Genomic DNA, 22,850 nt, shown 5'->3' on the forward strand with positions numbered 1-22,850 from the left:
TTTTTAAAAAATGTTATTCCCCAATACTACTGATAGCAGTTCTTAGCTACTATTAGCTTAAGTGTATCCAGCGAAACGTTGGATCATCATCTCGTGGGCTGCCGTAGGATGCCTCTTTCGCTAGATTTAGCTCTATGACACCACTTCATTGATTCCGTCAACAGCGGCGGCGGCGGCGTCTTGTTTGCCGACTATTAAAACTGCACAGCTGCTTGTTTTTTACAACAATACGTTTGCGGTATATTTCAACCAAGGAGTGCATCATTTTCGCGCGCACCGGGTTCATCGGTGTTATGACTGTTCTCTGCTATTCTCGCAGCGATTTGAGCGACAACAGAACTCCAGTGCAATTCAGTAGGAGCTAGGGAGAGGGAGTGGCTCCTTCCCCTCTCCCGCATATAAAGGGTGCTGTTCGGCTCCGATCCGTTGGCCACCATCAATATCGAAGCAGCTGAAGGCTACAAATCTCCTCTCTGTCGCTCTCTCTCTCTCTCTCTCTCTCCTTCTACCTTTATATTATTTTCGACAACCTTCCTTCATAGACTAAGCGAGTAATACCACCGCTGTCAGAGACAAAATTCTCTTTACGGTTTCATTGTCAGTTTTCCCGTATTTTGCCTACTATTCCGGCCATCTAGCATCAGTCGTATAAGCACAAAGTGCCAGTAACAGACAATCGACCGTTCGACTATGCCTTCTACGAGCGAATCGCAGGGCTCACGTTAACGCCAACCCAAAGAGTTTTTTTTTCTTTGGCCAAATTTAACGTGGCCAGATAGAATGAGTACGATGTGAATTCTCATTGCAATATAGAGAAATATTCGTCAGATGCTGAAAGAAGGATTGATTTGGCTATTGCAGTCATCAGCTTTTCTCTGACATTCGCCCTTACTCTTAGCTCTCGCTATACCGCACACTAACGATTAGCTCTGTACTATAATAAAACTGGGCAGGGTAAGAGTTAAGGTAATATAGGAATTTGAAAGATAGATCGAAACTTTCATGGTTAGATGCGAAAATGGAGTCATGGTAAATGGTTGTAGGTGGACGAAAAAGAAGACGCGGTCCTGTCGAGTAATACGTACTATCGACGTAGAGCGAGGGTGGCAGCTGTGCTAAAAACAGAATGATATTTCATGTATACCACCACGCAAGGGTATTTTGCCCTTTGTCCTCATTATAGCCTTTTGCTGCGAGTTTAAATATAGGTGCTAACATAGTGAACTATTGTACGGAGGCTTCCGGGAGTGAGACATTGTCATCAGGCATAAACAGCCATTGCAAGTGTCGGCTGGCTTCCTCCTTAACTGCACGAAAAGCTTTACTACTTTTAATCTTTGTCTATGCAGACAAGCGACTAAAGTTAAACGATTTTTCACGGCGCGCTCGGAACCATCCTTTATCCCACTCTAACTAGAAACGGTTATCAGAATGTCTATCGGTGTTAAGTCACGCAACATTTCGTCTGCTATTCTATAGCATAGTTACGCATTCGACTATAGTCTGATAATATTATATATATAATAATTGCATTTCTCTCTAGTTACCCGCATGTCGCCGTAACAACTCTGCGATTATACATTTAGTAGTAACCCATTTTTGTTATCTAACGGTTTCATGCTTTAATACGATTTGTTTCTAATTTAATTTTTCGAATAGCTTGGCTCACACATGCGTTTCAGTATTGCTGCAAAGAATTTGGATTTTCAATACAAATCAATAGTTAAAGCTAGATAATTTAATTGACTTGATTTATAGAATGCCACCTTGTATATTTACTAAAGGCTTCATCAACGGTGTATTTAAAAGCCGTTTCTATTCAGGTCCTTTACAGCGCACAGTGGTGACACATATTCCGAGAATCTGGAATACTTATTTAGGATAGAATCAGCTTTGAATGTCCCTCAGTTTTAGTCTACATGTTGATATAGCCCGTTGACTTAACTGTGTATGTGTGTGACAGATAGCTTGTAAAAAAGTGGAGTACATTTGTCTCGCAGCTGTACAGTTGTGGTAAGACCGTACCTCCACTAGGACAAGTAAACACGCGTTAATGTATCGCGTAGTTCGTACTTGGCACCCATCATTCTCGACAACTTACGGTTTCAGGCCTTTAAATATTTCATCAGTATGCCATAGGCCACCAGACTTGTCGGTCTCTTTATTGATTCATACAGCGGCGTCCTCCACCGTGCCGCGTTGACGCTACCAGTTCCTGCGTCCTTCAACGGGTCACCCGTACCCAAACCTAATATAGCTTTCTCAGAATCTTCCACCACAAGAACTTCTATAAGGCGGCTCACTTACGTCCTCCCGCCCGTAACCTCTTATTTTGTAGCACTTGCGGCCACCCAAAGGAAGCGTAATGTTTCCATTACTTCGTGTGCTGACAAGATTTAGACACCTAACACGACGGCTACGGTGGAGACATGACGTGTAGGGGGTGATGTACAAGGAAAGCTTTGCCCTTAGACATGAACCGAAGAACGAGCTAAATTCTAAGGACAATGGACTCAAAACGAATGGTAGCAATATTCATTTGCCATCCAAAATAATGTAAGGTTTGCCTCAATTCAGGATCGCCAAACGCGTTCAAGTTGGAACCCAACCATAATAACTGTTCATTCTATTATGGTAAGTGGTTGGTTATAAAAGACAACGTCTTATTCATCCGCATTCATTTTACATTCAATGAAAAAGATGAGCATCCGTTTATTGCTGAATGAACTTTAAAAAGTGGGTTTCGAAGGAAATCACGGCGCACTATAGACATATGGAGTAAACAAGAGCCTGTGTGTGAAAAATCTATTTACATCAAGGTAATGTAGAGGCTGATATTCATTCATCGTTGATTCGCTCAGTTAGGCAGATAATGCCAAAACCTTCTCATATCCGTTCACGAAAAAGCTTACGCTATTCATTGCGGTGTGGGCAAAAACTGGGCATACTTGTCCTTTGTATCACATAAATGTTATTGGGTTCAGCTGAGATAGCCTTTTACTTGTGTGTGGCTAGTATTTATATATATATATATATATATATATATATATAGTATAACAAGAGCAATTACAGGCTAATAATCATTTGAGTTATTATTTCACTTGCTCATCTGGGTGTGTCCGCTAATCTATATGTTAGTATGATGTTTATAAAGAAAAAAAAAAAAAATTACACATGCTTATGTAATTGGTACTTGTAGTTTAATTGAAGTATACACCAGCTTGTTATACTAATGTTATTTCAACTGATTTTTGATTGAATTTCTTCTATAAAGAGTTCTCTTGTTTTGGTTACGGGTTGTGGTTTATATTTGCTGTCCGATGCTGTCTAATTCATGGTATTGGTATAAGGTTGAACGAATTTGTCACAAACAGCAAAAATAAGTAGGCACATGGCGAAAGCCTGTCGTTGTCTTTGTTCTCGATATCCCCGTCCTGCTGCTGTTTCTATAGTCGAATCAAATAGATGACTATCGCGGACTGTTGTCGAATGGACCCCTTCATAAAACAAAGTGATTATTCATATGAAAACGAACTCTTGAATGTCTAGATCCGTCTCGTACCCTTTTTAAAAAAACCCGCTTTCATTGAAACAACCATTTTGCGCGGAAGCGTTATGAACATTTTTCTAGACCATAATGGCGCATGGCTATTTTGGTCCAGAATGCACTGATCAGTTTGTTACAAACATAGAGATCCCCTTTTTTCTAACATATTCATAGCCAGTTCAGTAAAAAAAAAAACGTCAATAGCAGCTTAAATCTGAATAAGGGTATTTGAATAAGGGCTGAATGTTCCTAGAGTTTGTCGCATATCAATTCAACTAATTTGTTGCCTTCACCGAGTTGGAAACCAGAAAACCCCTCAAATTTCCTAGGTTTTTTTTATCCATTATGCATACTACTACGATTATTTTATAGATTATGTGTATCTTGATATTATCTTTAAGATGTGTCAGTGTCATTCGATAAGAAAACGAAATAATTTCCGACGGGTCTAAACATAGTTTAGACCTTTATAAGAGAGAAGCTCTCGCGTTTGGCTTTGAGCTGTTACAGGTTCAGCAATTAATGATTATTAGGTAACGTTATAATAACGCCAGAATGCTCTTACGTCGTTATTCTGCGCGTACATTCTTATATATGTTTGGATATGGCTTGTGATGGCACATGTTTACGCCTCGCCCTTTAGTCTTTTTGCCCTCATCGCCTACTGGTGAGTAACATAACGCAATATTTTATTTAGTTATTATATTATCTTAGCCTCTTGCTGAGAACTGGCTTTCACCTTCAGAGCTTCCTGTATCTAATCCTCTATATTCGATGCTTCGTTGTTCCCACCAGAGGACGTGTTGGCCTACCTGAACGTATTTGGATATCAAGAAATGTGTCACAGTTTATATGTACTTGCGCACACTGTCTGGTTTTGGTCCTACTTGAGCTCAGCATTACATAAAGCAGCAGCATCACCTACTGGTATCATCGCAATGATGAGCCATAATATGCTCCCCTTTTGCGGCCGGTGTCCGTCATGTACTGATTCCTTTCTATCACAATCTTCAAATCCTCGCCTTCATCGCTTCGATTCCTTAGTTTCTGATGAAAGCAGCAACGCGTGTATGTTTGTAGTTATTGCTAGTATAGTCCGGTGTATTCCGCCTGTTTTGGCCATCGGCCAGGTGAGTTTTGTTTGTTCACCTACACGACAAAGTCTACTCTAAATTCCTATTAACCCAACACAGTCAACCAGACCAAACTAAAGGCCAATGGCTGCCTTTTGTCTAGACCGGCGTATATAGCAAGACACAAGTCTATGGCCCTTCGTCCGCTGCTGCAAATAGTCGATAGTAAAGTTTTGTTTCATAGTTATCGTATGGTGGTGGAGCCGTTGCTTGTTTGCCGTATAAGCTTTCTAAGCTACTGTGCCTACGATTAAGCGGGCACCTGCCCTCAACCAACGTCCACAGTTAGAGGCTGGGAGGCTCAAAGAAGGTTTTCGCGCCCTCTCGCCATCCCGAGTGGAAGTCCCTTTACTCTTATATATCTGCGGGCCTATTATCATGTTGGTTGGACAGCATACGGACCATCCAGTGCTCCTGCCGCTTAAAACTTATTATCCCCTAAGGCAAAAGGGGGGAGAGGTAACTGTGCTGTTTACGGAACAGTCTCATGGCAGCAGCAGCAGCAGCAGCAGCAGCATCGGCGTCACTCTGGTCCTAGACAGACAATTTGTCCTTTGCTGTGAAACTCTAAGACCCTCTCCGGCCGACAGTACACGCATCTGGCACGCAGCTGTCTAGTATAGACGTCCGGTCTCCGCTGAAGCGGTAAATAGCGCTAGCTGCTGTGGCGGACGGCTTATTAGTTACCCTTACCACACAAGGACCCCTTCCTCACTGCTTCACTCATTCAAGCAGCAACAGAAAAGGCCCGTTTTGACCAGCCTTGATGCCATAGGTACTCGGCCTCCGCCGCTAGAGGGCGCTCGTCTAATCGACTACGACCATATTTGTGCATCGCAACAAGGGACATAGCGCCATCTAGGCACGCTAACAAGCTCCTGTATTGTCGGCAATGGCAAAGGATCTTGCCACCGCTCTGTTTCGTTGCTTGTTAGCAAGCGTGGACAAGAACTGAATTCCGCTCGGTTCGAAACTATCTCTCAACACTTCATTTGCGTACTTTTTTCAGTGTTTCTAGTCTCCTCCCGTGGCGACCTGAGCAGGTCGAAAAGAGCTTCTGTTATCCGTTTTCCGGTTGCTGTCATCGAACGTTTCACAAACGTTATGTACATGCGCACGTCCTACAAGCGGCGTTCAGACCCTGTCGCCTCTTTATGCTTTACCACAAAAATGCTTGTAGAGGTTTTCGAGTTTTCAGCGAAGTCGAGCGGGAACCTTATGAAGTGCATGCCCCATCATTGCTCATGCTGACGGTGGCAGTAGTTTCAGTAGTAATACCTGGTGTAAATTGCACGTATGTCTATACAAAGAGAATAGCAGTAGTAGCGGCGAAAAGAGCAACAAGAGACGCCCTACAATGTTTTGTTGCCATAGACACTCCGACAAATGAATTCGCTGCTTAGTAGTTAGCTGATCGTGGTGCATATGGCGACCCGGGATGCAAGAACGGAAGTTCGACATCGCAACAGCGCTCGCAGACGGAAAGACAATACAACGCGATGCCAGAAAACTAATGGCGGCTAATTAATTGCATTTCGTGTATTCATTGTTTCGAGTTTTGTTCTGTCACATTAGCTACCCCACTATCCACAACTATATTCTTCAGTCATCGTCGTGCTGGTATACGTGTGCTATCCAGTGTAATAGATGGTCACACGCGCTGCAGCGGCTCAAAGTCTTTCGTGAGCTCTCAATCGACCCCTTTACAAATTTACGTAGTGCACATGACTAGATACCTGCTTTATAGGAATAGCTAATGTAATTATAAAATATAGCTGCAGACCGTATAATGCGTAATAGAAATGGAGAGGAAAATCATATGATGATTGGTACCGACAAATTTCGACCAGTCCCTGTTTTCAGTTGTTGCTTTTGGGATATAAATAATTTTTCTATTCCTATGCAACAAGGCTCAAGCCATAAAAAATATGTTAATATTACACTGAATATGCATATGGAATAATTTAATATACACAAAAACGTGTTTCGTATTCAATGTATATGTACCTCCTCCAATCTGTTACCGTTATTTTAGCCGATTACAGGTCTTGCAATCACCCATAAAACAGAATTTTATTTGCATGCCTGTCTGCTGTCTGTCGAATGACAGAAAATTTAACTGCTCGTCATACAACGAAATTGACGATAGTGTTCATTTTTTCGCTTCAATTTAACTATACCGCCGAAGCGTTCGCTTGTCTTGTTTAGTATAGATTTTCACTTGACCTTTCAACGAAAACGGCTAGCGAAATGTTGCATTGGCTTCCCGATACCACAGATCCAGGTCGGTGCCGCAGGGAACGCGGACAGGGGCGACACTCAAAGCTATCATTTTCAGGCACGTCGAGTTCAACCAGCCGTGATAATAAACGATCATCGTCAGCATGATTCACTGCGTAAGTGCTTCGTAGTGGGCAGGTCTCCTGCTTTGAAAACCTCCTGGGACAAGACGCTTGGCTTCTCGGAGCCTTAAAATGCTTCTCCCTTCGTCGCGTGCTAAACGTGCTGTAACTCTCTTCTGGCTTACAGCCTTTTTGTCAGTCCGTTCGTGGGGATAAATGGAATACGTGCATGTAGAGTAGTTCTTCATATCATCATCGTACCTCTGATTCGTACCGTTACCTGCTGCTGTCGTTGTTGTTGCCGTTGCAGGCAGTAATTGGGAGCTAAAGGAAGGCCTTTAGCTAGACTATTGGGTACGTTTCTCAAGACCGGCTTGTACCTTATCTCTGTGCGTACACTTTAAAAGAAAAAATATCGGGCAAATAAGACGAAAGCCTATGCTCGTTAGTCTCATAGATGCGTGCGTGCGTTCTAGCCAATTAAAACCGCTAAAGCGACAGCAGCAGCAGCTACCGAACGCACTATCTCGACGCACCTGGCCGAACCCGTAGAAACCTGGTAGAAAATACACAGCGGATGGCAGTGAGATAGAGCGGACAATTGGTCGCCAAAAGGTAGTTATTCTAGCGAGATAATAAAGACCCGTCGAACGTGGACATGTAAGGAAATTAAACAAACGGAGTCCAAGGTGACTCGACTTGATACAAGCAGTTGCTGGCTTGCCTTGTTTCTTTGGCCATCATGTCCGGGTAAAGATCGAATTTGTTTATTTTTATAGGCATGTATATAGGCACCTAAATAATTTCCAGCTGTAGTGTATGCTTTACATGATTTACCACGATTATGTTACAGATTACAGACTTTTTTTTTTTCTCTGTTTTATAATATCCTAGTAAAAATAGAAAAATAACATTACTATTAGCACGTGAACCAGAAAAACTAGGATTACATGTTGTACAAGATCTAGTCATGCTAGACGAAGTTGAGTTACTGCGTATTTGATCACGACTGTCTACAACTACTTTCCTACTGTGGCTGTGCATTTTGAACGTACGTATATATGCGCCATGTGTATGTCGGTCTGCCGGTGTTTTTATAGAGATAAACTCTGGGTTGCTGAGTCTGCCGCCTATCCTACTTTACAGCGGAAAACTATTTTGTATCCAGGGAACGTTATTAAGTTAAGCACGCACGTGCTTTCACCTTATATTGCCACTACAATTTTTACCATCCCCTCTTTGGACAGAATCCACAAAGAAATTTGCATGTTCATGGAGCTGTGCACCTCGATAGGTTCATTGGTGTGTATTGCTATGAATCAATACATTCGATTCGCTGCCCTACTTCCTGTCTCATGTACACGCATACACTGTATAAGGGATGTTAGGTACACGCTTCCTCACAGCTTGCTAACACACTGCCCCAAGTATATACGGCTAGTCAGGTTTGTTTCTCTAATGCGTTTCAGTTGCACTATCAGGGATTAGCTACTTGTCAAATAGCGATGAATGAACGCAAAGTTGAAAACGGAGATGGATGAGTAAAGAGGCCGTGAGAGGTAAAGAGGGCAAGCTTAGATAGTTGTCTCTCGATTGTTTAGAGACAGCTGAATGTCTTCATATAAATAGCTCCCCCCCCCCCCGCGCCCCTTTCTCTTTCTATGTATTTCCTTCATGGATGAGTTTGTTGGCGCGTGTCCTGTTGCCTGGAGCGCGGTCGGCGCAACCACCGTTCGCCAGGCAACTGCTTCTGTAGTTAAGAGCAGCAGAGAAGGCATTGTTACAGCCATTGCTTACTGCTTAATACGTTGGATAGCAGCGGCTTGCTGAAAGAATGATAGTGACAGGACCACCATTCCATGCGCCGTACCTGCTGTTTGCACGTGTGAAGTGAAAAAGGAAGGATCCAAGTTAGCTGTTTGATGCCAAATTTGCTCTTCGTTTCTTTATTATGTTGCACGACGCTACTGGCCGCATTTCCGCCTTCAGCCTGACCTATTCATTCTTCAACTGAATCACCGCTCCTGCCAGCCCTGTTTCCGTCGTTTCTTTCCAGCCTTCTTTTTTATTACTGCGACTCGCATCGATGCTACAGCTGTTCCTTTTTCTGTCGCTACTGCAGACTTCTTTTTGATCTTAATCGTGTGCGCGCTATAAGGGCAAGACCGGCATCAGGGCGTGTCCACTTGGCGTCGTGTCTTCCCTTCGTCTGCCCCCATGTCTGTATATATCAGCGTTCCTGTGTGTTGAATCAACTTGTCTCTTTGTCCTTGTCCAAGCTGAGTAGTGAGTCCTTTTGTGCCATCACAGTCTCTCTTACTCGCTTTAGATTTCTCTCTTTCCTAGCTCCCCTTGGTTGCTCTCTGGTGAAAAAAGCACCGCCCAGGCGACCTGCCCGTGTGCCTAAACGACGCGAGCCGCCATCTTTCATATATCCCATATCAAAGCAGCAACCATCTCCTGCGTGCTTTCTACAGGAACTGGGCAAGCTTTACCATTTCGTTGCTTGTTTTGTTTGCCTGAAAACAGCAACCCAAGCGGACGTAACGATCGCTTTCGACCGTCTGTCGACCTTTTAGTCCCGAAGTCGAAATTCTCCAACGAAACCAATGGAGACCAGTTGGATACCGGACGGAGTGAAAAAGGCACGCGGCAGTTAGACTCTGTTGGCCACCATTGTCGAGTCAAGGGGACCAATAGATAAAACGTCATTGTCGGCGACGGTAATGGGGATGCCCTTCGCCAATTTAATTGGGAATCTATATCAAACAAAGCAGGAGAGGTTTTCGCTTGAGGAAAGGTATCGATGCGTGAAGGCGTTTGACCCACTGAAAAGTTCCAATATCGGTTCGTTAGTTGGGGCTGCCATCCACGGTACGAAGAAGGAAGCTTAACGTCCTGAGGACTATTAGACCCGGAAGGTCAACAATGACCAACCAATGGAATAGAGACTGATGCTGCCACCGCGACGAAGCAATAGCTTTTATTACATTAAACTAAACCAAGACATATGCCAAAGAGGCATCAAGAAGGTACTTTAACTATCAGACTCCACCAACCAACAAGCCGAGCCGGCCTCGAATTGTCGCCATTAAAATCGGTTTCTTTCTCTTTCTAAGCAGAAGTATTATGTATGTTTTTAAAGTTTTCCGTTTTAACATTCCTCTCTTCGATCTTCTATTTTTCCTGGGGGTTCCATTTGGTCAACATCGCATCTAGCACCGCTGCTGGGCTTACGGACAGGTAGTGGTTAGGGTTCATGGGCGGAAGTTTAGCAATCGCAAGATCAACATATCTACAAACGAGACAGAAGATTACTATAGTTCACATGGGCTAAACAATTCCAAAGACTAAACTTTGTCAGCCACTTACGTGCGCTAGTTATTCTGGTCGTTGCTGTCGCTGTTAGAGTCTCCTAAATGTTTTGTTGGACTGACGCAGAAATCACGTGCCCATTTAGTATTATAACTATACGAATTAAAGGGTCATTTTGCGACAGTTGGGTGCATTTCCGTAAATAGTTGACTTTGTAACTTTTGGAAAGATACGGGACATGGATTAATTCACTGGGCAAGACACGTTTTTCGACAGCTGACAAAACCTTTTCTAAATAAAGAAGCAGGTAGGAACTCTAGAGAATGCTTTGTTCAGTGTCATTGCTTATCTACTTTGTGTTTCGCGAATCGATATACACACCCGTATACACATACATAGCAAATTAGTCTTTCGTCTTTATACCTGTATTGTTAGTCAAATCCACTTTTATTAAGTTGTAACTTTAAACGGTATCACCTAATTAAAAATCCTATCTTGGCTTCAACTAACTGTTTGCACTTAGCGTAACCAGATTTATTCTTGCTTAGGACTTTTCTTTTAGTCATCTAGATTCTCGTTCTCTCCTATTTTGAACTGGATAGATATGAGCCATAACGCACTGGCTATCTCGTCTCAAGCAGCTGATAAGGCTATGAAGGTTATCTGAGTTAGGCTTGCATTACACACCATTTTTAAACTTTTCTCGGCTTGCCGTAACAAATGATCCGCCGAATCCGGAGAATAAGGCAAGGTTACGAAAAAGAAAACAGTCTGGATAGTACTGTTAGGCTGGTTCATACAATCGGTAGCTTCTGGTGGCCTAACGCAGTATAATACACTATAATACACTGCGATGCCCACTTCGTGATTTTTGAAGGGCAAGCCTTGCAGGTCTCTTGGGCACGCTGTGGCCGTCGTAGAACAACTGGGAGAACCTGGAAACACGCCAGATCACGAGAGTAGTTGATATCGTATGGGTAACTTCCAGTTCTAGCTGCCGTAGAAGCCGCTGTAGCAGCAATAGTAGCTCATACTGGCATTTGCTTATCGGCTAGGGTCGTAGACCAGATATCCCTTAAGCGCATAGCCAGCGCCCTTTGTTTTTCGGCTGGTAGCTCGAAGTACCGGGTAGCTGAATGAACATCGTGATGAAAACCGTCACTCGTTTCAGCTAAAGCTGGAACCACATTCTGTAACCGTTCCGTCAAAGATGGCTAGATTTTTCTGTACGTGTGTAAGATGGGATAAAACGCGAATATCTTTCCTTTGCAGTTTGCTTAGGTTCTGCTTTCCGGGCGCTCCTTTTTCGTTTCCTCTTTTTTTACCTTTTGACTAGCACCGATAGCGGATGAGCGATACGTTGTGAAGTAAGATTTATTTAAAGGAGAATGAGTTCACTGAGGAGCAAGTCCACGGAACTACCTTGACACGATCAGTAGACTTTTAAAAAACATGAAGCATGGTTACTCCTTCCGAAAAAAGGGCTATCTTTTTTAGTCCCATCTTTTGTATGCTACATTTTTCATATGGCACGGCTTCCTTGAGTAGACGCGAAAGACTGAACATCATCGGCAGGTCAATGCGAACAAAAATATGTCAATAATATATATCTATATATACACCCATATATGGTGAGATGGTAACTGATGGCTGAGATTAAGGCGAACTTACAGGAGGTTGCGTTAGTAGACAACAACACGGGTTGATGAAACGAGACGTTCATTCTGTACATAAGAATGAACTCCGATAACTAATATATTGATTGCACAATAGCAACTAAATATATATATATATCTAGTAAAATTATTTAGTAATGTTTACCTGCGCAATGCTATCGTTTGACTTGAAATTAATTATCTTATTATATAATTATATTATTATTATTAGAGGGCTATCATTTAATGTTGTTATATACGTTGAAACGACCTGGATTTATCTGGTTAATGCGATAAAATGGACCACGAAGCATCAAAACGTTGTCATATTATTTTAAAATTTCAATTGTCGAAATAATAAACACAACACGCATTGCATTTCTTTATTTTCGTCTTATATATATAGATATATATATATATATATATATATATATATATATATATATATATATATATAACTTGCAAGATATTTTCTAAAGGGAGGTAAACGTTACTTTGAGCCCTCTGAGCTTTTAAGGATTTTAAATTTCGACCCCTTTTCTGAGAAACCTCTTGGTGGGTGTTTATATTTCTTGTTTTACGAAAGAATCTTTAGCCTCTGAGTCTAAGTTAGATAAAGAAGAAGAAAGTAGTACACGGAAATTTAGTTTCCAACCCGTTTTGCTCAACTTCGCGCAGGATTAGGTCATTTCCTGAATATTCTCTATTGAGTTACTGTTTGTTTCTCGGTTCGCCAACGACTTCTTAATAATAATAAAAAAAAAAAAAAGAAGAAAAAAAAACGCATCCTTTAATAAAATTGAAAGCAGCTCAGTTGTAGCATGAGCGACTCCGTAAGTTCCCTGAGTTCATGGGCAGTTACATGTGTCCTACAAAATATCGCTATTATATTTCTGATAGTTTTTCGAGTAGTTTCAACTACAATGACCCATAGGATTTAAAATAGGTAGGTAGAACTGTTAAATACTGTAAAACAACTTGTAACGCAGCTAATACTTGTTTTCACTGTTGTGTGAAGAAGAGAAATTGGTGCTTGTTCGGTTCATCGCGCGGAACATCTTTAGATAGCTAGCGCAGAAACTTTGAGAAGCTTCTGTAAAGGTGTTGGCCTGCCTCAAAGGATATACATTAACCTACTCCTTATCGTATAGTCGATTTTGCCACAGCAAACGTTGCATGCAGGACAATGAGAACTTTAGTTGACGCTGTCAGGACGAAACCCTACCACCACAGACTTTTCACTGTGAAGATCCCCAGTGTCCAGAGTTCTTCATAATGTACTGTTCATGTGACAATTATATTTCGTGTTATGAATGATGGATAGTAAAAACTGTAACTGATACATTTATTAAACAAATAAATAAAATAAGAAGCGAAGGAACGCGGCATTTGGTCGATCTATGTACTGATGTATATAGTAGTGCTAGCTACATTAGATCTTCTGATGTACACTAGACGCTCAGCCAATAAGTAACATGTTTTTTGATAGTGTTTAGAAAAATGGTATTATAAAAAATGTATTGAACGAATATGTACGCAGCTGGAGTAAATCACGAAAGGATACGATACGAAGCGAGAGCGTATGCTAACACATCTAGTCCATCATAGAACTTCTATAATTTATTATGAGGGGGTCAATGCAAATGTCATACTCGCACGTACGGTGCATATGCGTTTAAGCGTTTGCAGATACTTATTTTAAGTTTAACCTCGTGCGCATGTGCGTTCCTATATTTCTTTTTTACAGTTGACTCCTTATTGTCAATTTAATTTTCCCTTATATTTACCGTTTATTTTAAGCCTGACACAATGGACATCTTCTTAATAGTTATAGCAAACGTGAGATACCTCGATGCCTCATCATGCGCGTCAAAGTTCTGTGACAGTCCTGTTGCGATGGTGTCGACTGACCGACAAAGGCAAAGTGACGGTGGCATGGCAGCAGCGAAGATTTCGCAGTGATTGCCCCAAGCAGCGCCGTCAACATTCACACAACGACGACATGCATTGTCGAAGTGGGCAGTGAGAGCGACTGGCGCTATATAACGAAAAAAAAAGTCTTCAAACATCATGGGGGAGAGCTGTTCTACGAAGACGCTTATTTTTGAAGCCAGAAAGCGGGTTCGCCTTCAGGAGATTGAAGAAACACAAAGAGAGGAGACAGGATGAGAGAGAAGATACACAGCAAAAACAAAAAAGCTTCATAAATTTTAAAACCAACAGACAAGCACTCTTCTTGAGAATTGGTCGCGAGTATGACTATTTTGCAAGAGTCCGGACTCGGGAAATCGGTGGTGCTTACCACTCTGGAAAACGAGACTAGAGGCCCCACAGAGTTATCGCTGCTATATGCTACATGCAGACCTTGAAGAGGGCGCGACAGTGAAGTTATCGATTTCTTGATGGCAACTATGAAGCAATGATATTTTTGAAACAGATTGGGTGGGACGGCCTATGCCAGCCAGACCAACAGATACGGGCAATGACACGCAGAAAAATGACGACAACAGCAGCGTAAACATAGGTGTAACGTAACCCTAGTAAACTCTACGAACTGAGTAGATATATTATAGAATTTACTGCGCATATACGAAGAAGACATACATTCCCTACATGTACACACGTACCCACCAAAGTCGTTTTTTCTGCTTGTTACCGGCATTACTCATTGAAGTGGCGTGCCCTACGGTTAATCAGCCAGATACACTTTTAGCGTCGCTTGCTGACACTAATGAACTGCCACTTCATATGCCCAATTAGACAAACATGAGTCTATCTGTTTTGCACATGAATTTTCACATAAAGAAAAGCTTTTTACTAAAAAATGAAGTATAAATAATGCGGCATCTATAGAAATCAGTGAAATTCACGCTGTACATGAAGTTCGACACCACTATACACTGCAGCATCAATAAAGATTCTCAACAAAACTTTTCAAAAGGCGGTCCTCAAAACGATTTATTTAATATTTTCTGTTTTTTTTTAACATCTTTTTTATTCTCGCTCCAATCCAAAACAACTTGTCGATGCAGCTCGACGACTTATATGTGCAATTCTCCAATTATGGTATAAATATGTACATGAATTTCATGTTCTACATGTTGAGCAGACTTCAACAGAGGATTTGTCAATGACAAGAAACTCTTTTCTACTAAGATATAACTTTTGGACTACAGTTAATTTAGATTATATGTAAGCAGTTGTTACAATATAGAATTTGTTTGCTCTAATTTATAGAGCACGTGATGCTATTAGTGGAGATCCATGTCCTGCAGACAAGTGAAGAAACGACACTAGACGCTTTCGAACTTACTTAGCTACTAAAGCTGAAATAAATATATTGACATAAACTGTGTGGTAACTAAAAAACTACCTATACATGTATATATATAGGTAATTTTTTGTTATGTATACGGTGTAAAATTTGAACCCCGGATAAGTTCAGACAAGGTTCCTTGGGGACAGTGAGGGCTTGGATAAGGTAGATATTCGAACTTCGTTCTATTCCGGAGTTCAGCACAAAGTAGCCAAACAATAGTCCACTGGTAGAGTGCAATCCAATATCTTATAGACGGTCGCCTTTGTGCGTTTGGAAAATCCGATCTCTATTGATAAACGAAATACACTCAGATTCTTATCCAGACCACTAAGTTAATTCATGTCTGCTGCTGTTTTTAGTGCTTTTAATCAACCGCATGCGTTTTCTCCTGAATAGTCAGATATGTATAAATCTTTCGTTTTCTCAAGTTCGAAAATCAGGTTTGAGGTCCGGTATTGCCTTTGGCCATTGCTTCAAACGGCTGGTCCGTTGTATGCGGCGAAGTGTGTATACGTCCGGTTACTTAGCTCGAGACATGTGAGTAGGCCCTCCAATTATGTATGTGTACGAAATGAATTTACATCTCAAAGAATAACTTGAAAAGTTAGAATTGCCTGCCACAACACCAAAGCATTATGGATCTCAATGGCTGTTCTGTTCGCGAGCATAAAGAAGGTTTGACAAACAACCGTTCCCCATTTGTAACAGTAATCCAAAATTACTTTCTGAGTTTCATTGCTCTCAATAGGTAGTGTTACTTCGAGCCGTGTAGGTGTCTTGCGACTTTTTTTTTCTAGTTTTGAACGTTTCGTCATTAAGACAATACTCCATTTTTTGTGTCTGGTATGAACGTTTCAACCATTGACTACAGTGTTGCACATGGGATCGTGGAATCGACGTGCAAGGTCCTTATGATCTTATCTCTACCAGCCAAATATTGCCTGGGCTAGATCTCGTAAATTTGCTGGCTAGAATTCGCGGAGTGATTTGTTAGGAAATATTTTGCCCGCGGTATTTTATTGTGTTTTTCGTCGTCATGCTTCTGTTGCCTTCTTCGTTCTCATTTTCGCTCTGGCCAAAGGTTGCAAAAATTAAATTCGCTGGGGCAAGCCGTCCGTAGTCCAGTCGTCGATTGCTCCATCTGATAGCTAAGGGTCTGATCCGTTACACTATATAAAGCAGTAATACCATACATATATATATATATAAAATATGTATATAAAAAAAACGAAGCTGTGAAAGAAGGCAGCACAGCGATCAATCGTACAGCATTTTAATTGGTTTCACAAATGTATGGACTTCATAAAAAACAAATTACAGAAAAGCTCAACCTTAATGAGTGTTAATAAAAGCAAAAAAAAGGCTACAGTTCTAAACAGAGGCATCATTGTTGACTGCTAAATAATAACACTCCTTTGTAGGTTATAAGACATTATATCGGCTGAATGGTCATCAAAACCAGAAGCAATACAAAGTGAGCCTTAAAAATTGATTAAAACGAATCCCTTATTTTGTGGCTATGAAGAAGCTAAGATTGACGTCTCTGATTCGTCGTATGATCGTCCTCCGTCCGACGATGTATTGATAATAATATTTTTTTCTAAGCTTTCTACGCAAAGAAAAAATTGCGGAAGGCTTGATTGATCTGTTTACTCTAAAACGGCTATATAAAAATACCAAGATATTTGTTGTCGGCTATTTATGAAACAGACTTACAGATCGTTTCAGACAAAAGCACCGAGCCCTGCGACCTACTCGGAAGTTGCTGCTGAAACCTTTTAGGCGCAGCGCTAGATTACTTTTCAGCTTATCGCACTTCCATCAACAAAAAGCCTACAGGCCACGAATAGAGTACGCTTGTTGACCAACAGGTAAATGGATCCAATGTATTTCGTGCTCAATATGTATATGTTGTTATATATATATATATATACAGTACATGGGTGATATATATAGTACATTCCTTGGATGGTGTTGTGCAGTATATATATATTCGCTCGGTCGTTATGAAACGTGACATCTTTCCAGGTGTCAAGGTACACACCATTAATATAAATGATCTTCTGCCATTTGAGTGGTACCTTATTTGCTCGGCTATATAGAAGCCCGGGGCGCGAGAATTTATAAAATCATTAAGCGGAAATGAGGACATCGCGTTAAGCTTTAAACTATTTTTCCATTAAGGATCCATCGAGGCGATGCCTGCCTACTATGAATGAAAACTGTGAGCTTACAATCGTAGCCCTTGTATTTTCGCTACTGTCCTTAGTTCTTTCGGTGTGAAGTGTGGAGTCGTCATTTAATGGTAACGATGCGCCTCTATACAACAGTCGTATTCTACGATATGCTGATAGAACATTTCCGCCGTAATCGACGAACCGGGACATGGTCGATGGCACCTGCACCTAACAATAGCAAACAAACAGCATAACCTTCTGCGGCTATCTATTTGCTTTAACGCGACGTCCCATCGATTCAATTGCATCGATCTACCGACGGACAGATATCATTTGGGATTATCGTGCAAGACTTATTTGTCATTACGGCGCACGAATGGATCAGTAACGTCGAAGCAAGCAACGTTACGCCCGTTCTGATTCTTGCTCAAGATCATGTAGCACCCATTGGTACAATTTTTTCTTACCTCATTATTTGGCCGAAATAAATACTAAGTATTTCATATACCAAACCTATGTGCTGGCACGCAGATGGGTCACTACAACGCTTTATTTTCCGCAACCCAGCGTCACAAGGTCTATTTTACGAGATGTATTTTCAAGTCCAAAATCTCATCCCTGAATTAACGGCAAACGAACCCTTACCGAATACAAGGTTTCTACGATGAACTTTGTTCGCTGTATACAAACAGCAATATGGAACCCATATTCTTGGCAGAGCATTCGAATTTGCTATGGGCTTGTACATCTTAGTCGATTATACTTCTACTTTACGTTACTATGTTCAGTTAGTTAAAAAAAAATCTATAATTAAAACCATGACTGGCGTAGTGACGGCATAGGATATGCAACCGCCTATTGCTATAAATAGAGCAATAGCTATTTTTTTCGAAGCGCTTCCTATCGTCATTATATACGTTATTTTGTGTGTTGCGCTCCGAAAATCAAGGACTATGCGGCTTAATTTGGCGTTGCGATCTAAATTATGCTACGAAAAACAGGGCAATGATTGGTAAGTTATTCAGTCTATCCTATTTTTGCCAGGCTATAGGTAATTATCGGCATCTTACCATACGCGACGTTAATTGTTCTATCATCGGTAACGGCTGGCTGGCGCTTGACGATCTACTTAAAGGCTATGTGAGCTCAGATGTTAACTGGGCTGGTATGCGCAATAACACATAAGAAAGTACAAAACATGGATTGCTCTCATTCCCCCCTCTCGATATATATATATGTATAGTAAGTTTAACTAATTAACTTAGGACAAGGAACGATTGGTCTGCCTTCCAGCAGATAGTTTAACAGGATTATTGATCGTTTAACTTGGACAAGTAATCTCCAAAAACTTCCTGTGTCGGTGACTATCGGTGTCGTGTGCTTTATGATAGTATCTATCCCAATTGCTGCGGGTCTACTGCCCAGCACACGAATCTGAATGTGAAGACGCCTAAACAATCATCAATTATGTAACATATTTATGAACAGTAAATGATAAAGCGGAAATGATGGCCCCCATGTTTTACTCAAAGGCATTGTAGCCATATTTGTTAGGATCAATACACGTCACACAAAACAAAATTGAATAAGACGCTAAAATTTTGTATTTCCCATTTCGCTCTATTAAGTTATGTACGGACATATATATAATAACGATGCAAGTTCTTAAACCGACAGGTCCGTCGAGGGAGTTATTTTAAGGTGCTACTTCCAGCTCCAAATCATGCATTTTTTAGAAAATTTATAAATCGTCTAGCACATGAAATCATAGCTCTTAAAAGGATATCGGTAACTTATTGCTACGTATCACATAGGCACTAGTGAACGCACATACCTTTACTTCCTTACGGGTGGATTAATTAGCAATACGTTATACTTAAGCCGATAGTGTTTTCTCTTTTGTTTAGTAATGGGCCGTGGTATTAAAGCCAGTATATGTAATGCTGCTTTGTTTCTGTTTCATATACCTGGCTGTATTGCCAATCGGAACTGTTGCACGGGACACGTGACATTAACATTAGAAAGCACAGTCAGACTCAGATTGCCTAGAAGCAGCCAGCGTGGACTTAATGTCTGACAAAAACATGGTTTATTAAGGCTCTGTTTTTCTGTCATTTCCCTTTCCTAAATTACCTTCAGTATTAATTAACGCAATTAACTGGAACGTCTATGTTAGCTTTATTCAATATAACCTCACCTATTTATTATTATTAAATTCCAATTGTTGCCTTCGAAAAATTTACCGGAATTTCTCCAATTCTCAAAATAGTTTTCAGCGGAGTCAAACATTTCATAAAAACTTCACACATACAGTCAACAACACCATATTTCGGCATCAGAAAGAATGTCATATGGGCCGTACGATTCTTATTAGGTCTATAAAAATAGTTTGAAATATTTGTTGGATGATGATGATGGAAGATAGTATTAGTGCAACGAATGATATTGATTCTAAGTTTTCCTACATCTGAATCATTTCCATGTATCATCAGGCTTATGAAAACCTGGTGCTTGTAGAATCTACCCTTTCCACTAGTCGTCTGTCATCGCACCTGAACATTTTCGAATTTTTACCTCCATTTTATAGTCGGTTCTTCGAAATTCTCCACTGCAAATAACGCATATCCCATATGTTGTGATAGGAGATACCTGAAATGGAAAAAGCTAAGAGCGCTTGCAAGGGGCAAGCGACGAGGCAATTTGATCGCTCATGCGGCCAACACTGTCCTCCTATATTTTTTGCTGTCATACGGAGTAAAACTTCTATTGTTCGTAAAGAAGAATAATACTAAATACAAAAACCGGTTTGCATAGGCGGGAGGCGACCTAGCAAAACACAAGAAGCCGTGGCCGCTGTTTTGCCTCCCTGTCTAAGCTACATCGCCTTCGTCTTTGTCAACTTTTTGGGCAGTCTCAAATCTTTGATTGCCGTGTAGAGCTGAGTGAAAGCTAATTGCGTTCGAAACTTGTTCGATCTGCATATTATTAGGTCACCTGTGTCCAATATATGTGATAGAAGGCTGCTAATATACAAAAGCTAGGAAGCACACGCCGCATGACACGTAGATGAATATTACCTTTTTCCCATTTTTTTTTCCTGCCTCTACCCTTGTGAACACGTTCATATGCACGACCTTGCATACAGGCAGCGATAGCGATATATTTCGACTAGATTACTGATAGATAGATAGATAGACTGGCCTGGATCTTCCTTATCCCTACCGCCGAAGTACAGACTGCCGCAAGAATTCAAGCCGCCAATCTAATAACTACGGAAACATCTTTTTGAGTAATAAACGCGATCATATTTTGCTGCATCCCGAAATGAGCTGATGCAGCGATACTCGATAAAAATTATCGAGAGATTGACACTGAACCCATCGCATATATCTCTATCGCCCAAATCCCAGTTGTCGCTTCGAAATGTTATGAGAAATTAGCACCGGGTTCGATGTACGAATGCCATCATGTTTTCCAGTTTATCACAGGATTACTTGTAGACCTTAGTCTTTCGACTGTGCCAAGTTTTAAGGGATTTTTTTGAGTTTTGACAGAAAAAATGTTACAGGATGTAATATCTAGTGAATATAGGGTGGGATCCTTCGGCAAAGCGTAAGGGCCGACGATTTCTTCCTCTGGAGGTCGGGCCTTTCTGTTAGTTAAATTTGCACAATTTTCTTAATTTTCCTTGAAAATTTAGTCAATACACATTAGAACGACTTGATAGGAATTCATAACGCGTAACTTTCCCCATAGCCGAAAGGGACGAAGGACGTTTTTGCTTGAATCTTGCAGCTTTCTTCGGACTGGATTTACTTGCAAAGTGACATTTAGTTTTAGGTCCTTTGCTGTAGACATTTTATCTAAATAGTTCAAAATGATCCAAGAGTACTCGTTGTGAGATATATAGGTTCTTGCGAATTCTCTAGTGAAGATGAACTAGCGATCCTCTAGCGTGGGCTCGTGTTCTGTTTTTACGTTTTGGTTCTTTTGTTGTTGTGACAAATTGCCGTGAACGCGACTTGTCTTGGCAATTTTCCTGTCCGTCGCGAAATTCTTGGACAGTACTTGTCGTTTATTGTGACATTTATATACGAAGCAGTGACTCACAGCCTGGTTCTCAGACGACTTCCGTAGCACCGACGGTTTATGAGCGTTTGATTCCTCGCTTAACATAGATGCAACAGCTGCTAATTGCTACCATGTTTTCGTTTTTCGCGAAAAAAACGAACTATAGCCAAAGTTAACTAGGTCAACGGCTTTTCAGATTAATGCTCGAACCACGTATTTAAGAACAAGTGACGAGCAGTAAATGACAGATTACGCTGTAACTACTTGATCGAACTCCGTATGCTACTCGTCGGTAAACATATCTGCATCTATACACACATTCATATGCGCATTCAGTACACAAATGTACGCCACTAAACAAACTGACACCGACATCTCGTGGGCTGGTTGTAGGTTCTTGGTAATTAGTCTCAGTAGACGCTTACCGGCAAGACTAGCAGATATATGCAAGTGAGCTGGATACTACACGGCTGTTGCCAGTGTCTGATCACAGGCGACTACACTCATCCCTGTCCGCGCTCCTTGACAATGACTAGGGGGAGCTTGGCGGATAGTCGACGGGTTGCCTACAGTTTTCTCGCACTGCTGTGCTGTTTATGATACACGGCAGCATGCAGCAATCAAAGAAACATAGGAAGAAGAACGGACATACACATAGGAGAACAATATTCTGTACGCGTCCAGCTTTTGTTCTGCACCGATGCATCGGTTCCTACCATCGAGCCGCGCGTGTGGCAAATACCAATTAGCAGAAGTACAGCGCGTAACTATTATTCATGGCAAATGGACATGAGTGGCACAGCTATAAGGTTTTGATACCGACGAAGGCCGCCAACAGGGACAATGCTCGTCGTGGGATTCGCATCCGGCCTACGTTGCCTGTGAGTCTGAGTGCTCACCGTGAGAACGTTAACCACTTACCTCTGTATTTGTTGTTTAAGTAAACTCTAAGCGATGATAAACCGCTTTTAGGGGTCGTACTGTGATAGCAGTGGCAACAGCGACGATCATGAACTTCGATTCACTTGCATCACTTTGAAAGAACCCTAATGCATTTGAGGTTTGGTTTCCTCGCGTGTATTGGACTTGAATAACGGCGCACATATATGCACATACAGAGACGCAGAGGCGTAGGTATGTCTCGCGTCGATCAAATTTAAAAGTTTACATCTGTCTGAACTTACCTTTCGTCATCAAGTGACAAGAATAGTAGAAAAAAAAAATTTGTCGACTAAACAACTTGTCTTTCTTACGAGCTTTAGCTTGCTTGCAAGAATACCGCTGAAAAACG

General features: G+C 41.3%; 1 protein-coding gene and 1 long non-coding RNA gene across 15 annotated transcripts in view; one reads left to right on the forward strand and one right to left on the reverse strand.

The window, feature by feature from the left end:
* Nep1 (M13 family metallopeptidase neprilysin 1) overlaps window positions 1-22,850 on the reverse strand; it is a 150,862-nt gene that overhangs the window by 28,684 nt on the left and 99,328 nt on the right. The window contains exon 21 of one of the 14 annotated variants that reach the window (XM_022788353.2): window positions 14,920-16,480. The exons of the other annotated variants lie outside the window; for them this stretch is intronic. Within the exon in view, the coding sequence (XP_022644088.1) occupies window positions 16,460-16,480 (21 nt within the window). The 3' untranslated portion in view covers window positions 14,920-16,459. Of the gene's footprint in view, window positions 1-14,919; window positions 16,481-22,850 lie in introns of those variants that run through there. 14 annotated transcript variants of the gene reach the window in all.
* LOC147758514 (uncharacterized) overlaps window positions 1-22,850 on the forward strand; it is a 70,952-nt gene that overhangs the window by 5,793 nt on the left and 42,309 nt on the right. The window lies entirely within an intron of this gene.

Source organism: Varroa destructor, unplaced genomic scaffold (genome assembly GCF_002443255.2).
Source record: "Varroa destructor unplaced genomic scaffold, Vdes_3.0 BEIS01000001.1, whole genome shotgun sequence".
NCBI lineage: Eukaryota > Metazoa > Arthropoda > Arachnida > Mesostigmata > Varroidae > Varroa > Varroa destructor.